The sequence below is a fragment of the Aplysia californica genome, unplaced genomic scaffold (genome assembly GCF_000002075.1).
Source record: "Aplysia californica isolate F4 #8 unplaced genomic scaffold, AplCal3.0 scaffold01128, whole genome shotgun sequence".
Taxonomy (NCBI): Eukaryota; Metazoa; Mollusca; class Gastropoda; order Aplysiida; family Aplysiidae; genus Aplysia; species Aplysia californica.
The window spans coordinates 16153-18685 of NW_004798398.1; the positions used below are offsets into that span (position 1 = coordinate 16153).

The 2533-nt window shown below is 39.6% G+C and overlaps 1 protein-coding gene across 1 annotated transcript in view; it reads left to right on the forward strand.

Annotated features, from left to right (window-relative positions):
• Nucleotides 1-2533, forward strand: part of LOC101846393 — a gene marked incomplete in the record, with an annotated part of 18161 nt that overhangs the window by 3551 nt on the left and 12077 nt on the right. The window contains 3 exon segments of the mRNA XM_005111806.2: nucleotides 680-760; nucleotides 1669-1801; nucleotides 2301-2436. Coding sequence (XP_005111863.2) covers nucleotides 680-760; nucleotides 1669-1801; nucleotides 2301-2436 — 350 coding nt within the window.

The window sequence follows — 2533 nt, forward strand, 5'->3', positions numbered from 1 at the left end:
TCTTCTTCTTCTTCTTCTTCTTCTTCTTCTTCTTCTTCTTCTTCTTCTTCTTCATCATCATCATCATCATCATCATCATTATTACTGCGTAATGCGCTATGCGACTGCAATGTATTATTTCACAAGCAGACCTAGAATATTGCTCAGGAAGGACTTGTTTTCCCGAAAAGCATAGATTAGCACAAGCAGCCGATAAAGTGCTCAAACACTTTTTTTTTCAAACTGACAGAATATTCGTTCTTCTAGATCCGGATACCCATTCCCACCTGGGTTGAGCGGGGAAAGTTATGTCTGTTGGTGCATTTCCCAACAATAAAAAGAAGGACCCCTGGCGGAATTTGGAATCAAAATCTTCTGGTTTTGAGAGTTCGAGAGTCTAACCAATCACCAACGCCAGGACTGCAGGACCAATGATTTTTATGGAGAGTACAGAAAAAGGCGCATAGACCGAAGTGTAGCCTACGTCACGTTTAGATCCATCATCATTTCCTTTGGCTCGTTGCATTTTAATACAAGGCATTCACTTTACTGTTAGTACATTGTACTTTTATTAGCCTAATAATCATAATTATAGTGTATATTGGGGGTTTGAAGACAGTAAACTTGAATATCATCTTCATTTTCACCAAGTTGTTCAGGTTGCTATAGCAACAATGTTTTGTTTCTCTCCCACCACCAGCCAATCGGCGTGTACGCCAACGAGTCGACAGGAAGCTCCTTCGTGGTGAGGAAAACCAGCAACCGGTCGGACTTTATCCTGGTGAGTCAGTCACACGCTCAGATAGTACAATTGAAGACCTGAAAACAGAAACAAGGTTAAATCACATTTTCCTGAAAATAGAATTCTGCATAATTTATCATTCGAAAGCTGCGACAAAGGGCTATCTATTAGCAGCACCGACGAAGCGTTATTACATTCCTGCGCCCGGTTATTCTTGTTCAAAGACACGAAGCTTTATGCAACAACAAGGTCAAGTCCAGTAAAAAAAAAACAACCAAAAAAACACATTTAAGGGACCTCTAATCGGAACTTACTTGAATGTATTTCATTTTCTCGAAATCATATAAATGGGACTTGATCTTGGTGTTGTTCTCAGGTCTTCAATTATTATTTACGGTTGACATCATCAACTTCCGTCATTCACGCCTCGTGTTTTGTACTACAGTGCCATTTTTGTCCTTTGGATAATAACATTTTCTGTGTTATATTTCAATTTTTTTTTGACGAGCGCCTGATTTCACCACGACGCCCCACAAATTGTTTCTTTAGAATTACAATGTTTTATCTGACATTTTTGGCCGTTTTGAGAACAGTAACCAAGACCATGAGGTCAGAAACAAAATGCCAATGTCCTATCTGCTCTATCAAAATTGAAAGATTATTCAGAGTCGCTATCAAGCTAATTAAAGAATTGTATTCGAAAGCTCTCTTCACACACTGTGAAACTCAAAATTTTTAACGTCAAAAAAGGTACTGAGCACATAAAACTTTGTAAAATAATTCTAAGGTAGCGATTCTGGGTCTGCCAGAATCTGAGTACGGCCATTATCGTAGCAAGTTGACGTAATACAACCAAGTTTAAAGCCCCCCCCTCCTCCTCCCTACCCATCCCCAACGACCGATCAGTAGTCTGCCCAGGAAGTGACGTCATGATGTCTTGTTCCCAGGAAGGCATCTTCTACGACGGTTTGGACCAGTTCCACATGACACGTGACATGCACGGAGGCCTGCATCGAATACACAAGCAGACGCGGGTAGTCGATTTCCAGGACGATTACGTCAATTTCATTCACGAAGAAGGTGAGTCCTATAATCTTGTGATAAAATTCTCGTGTGTAAACTTATTGTAAACTTTGTCTTAACGTTAAAATAATATCAAATTTGGCACCAGCTTATCAAAATTAACGAAATGACCCTCGGATGACTCTTTTTCTTGCTGGATTTTGAAGATCACAAAAAAGAAGTATTATTGTTGAGATTGCTTCGTGTGTCATAATTTTCTTTTATCACAAAGAAGACGGAAAATTGTCAGTTTCACTGAACGTGTAACAGACGCCAAAGCACAACTCTTTGTTTTTCTTTTAAGAGCACATATTATATACAAGAAATCCAACTCTTCTTTTAATTTTAAGACCACGAGCTTGAGTAAATCCACCTTTATTTTTTAAAAGCGCGAACTTAGAAAAAATCCAACTCTTTCTTTTTCTTGTACGAGTTCGGACTTTAAAAAAGTCAAAGCTTTTCTCTTTATTTTACGAGCACGAACTTGAGAAAAAATTCAACTTTTTTTTCTTTAAAGAGCACAAAAAGGTTGGCATGGACAGCACGAGAGCTCCACACATGCGCAAGAGTCACGCGGTACATAAACGTCAGGCGACGGGGAGTGAGCACGACATACAGCTGTTTATGGTAGCGGACAACAGGGACTATCGCACGTGAGTTTTTATTTTCTTTTTCCTCTCCGCTTGTGTGTGTGTGTGTGTGTGTGTGTGTGTGTGTGTGTGTGTGTGTGTGTGTGTGTGTGTGTATGTG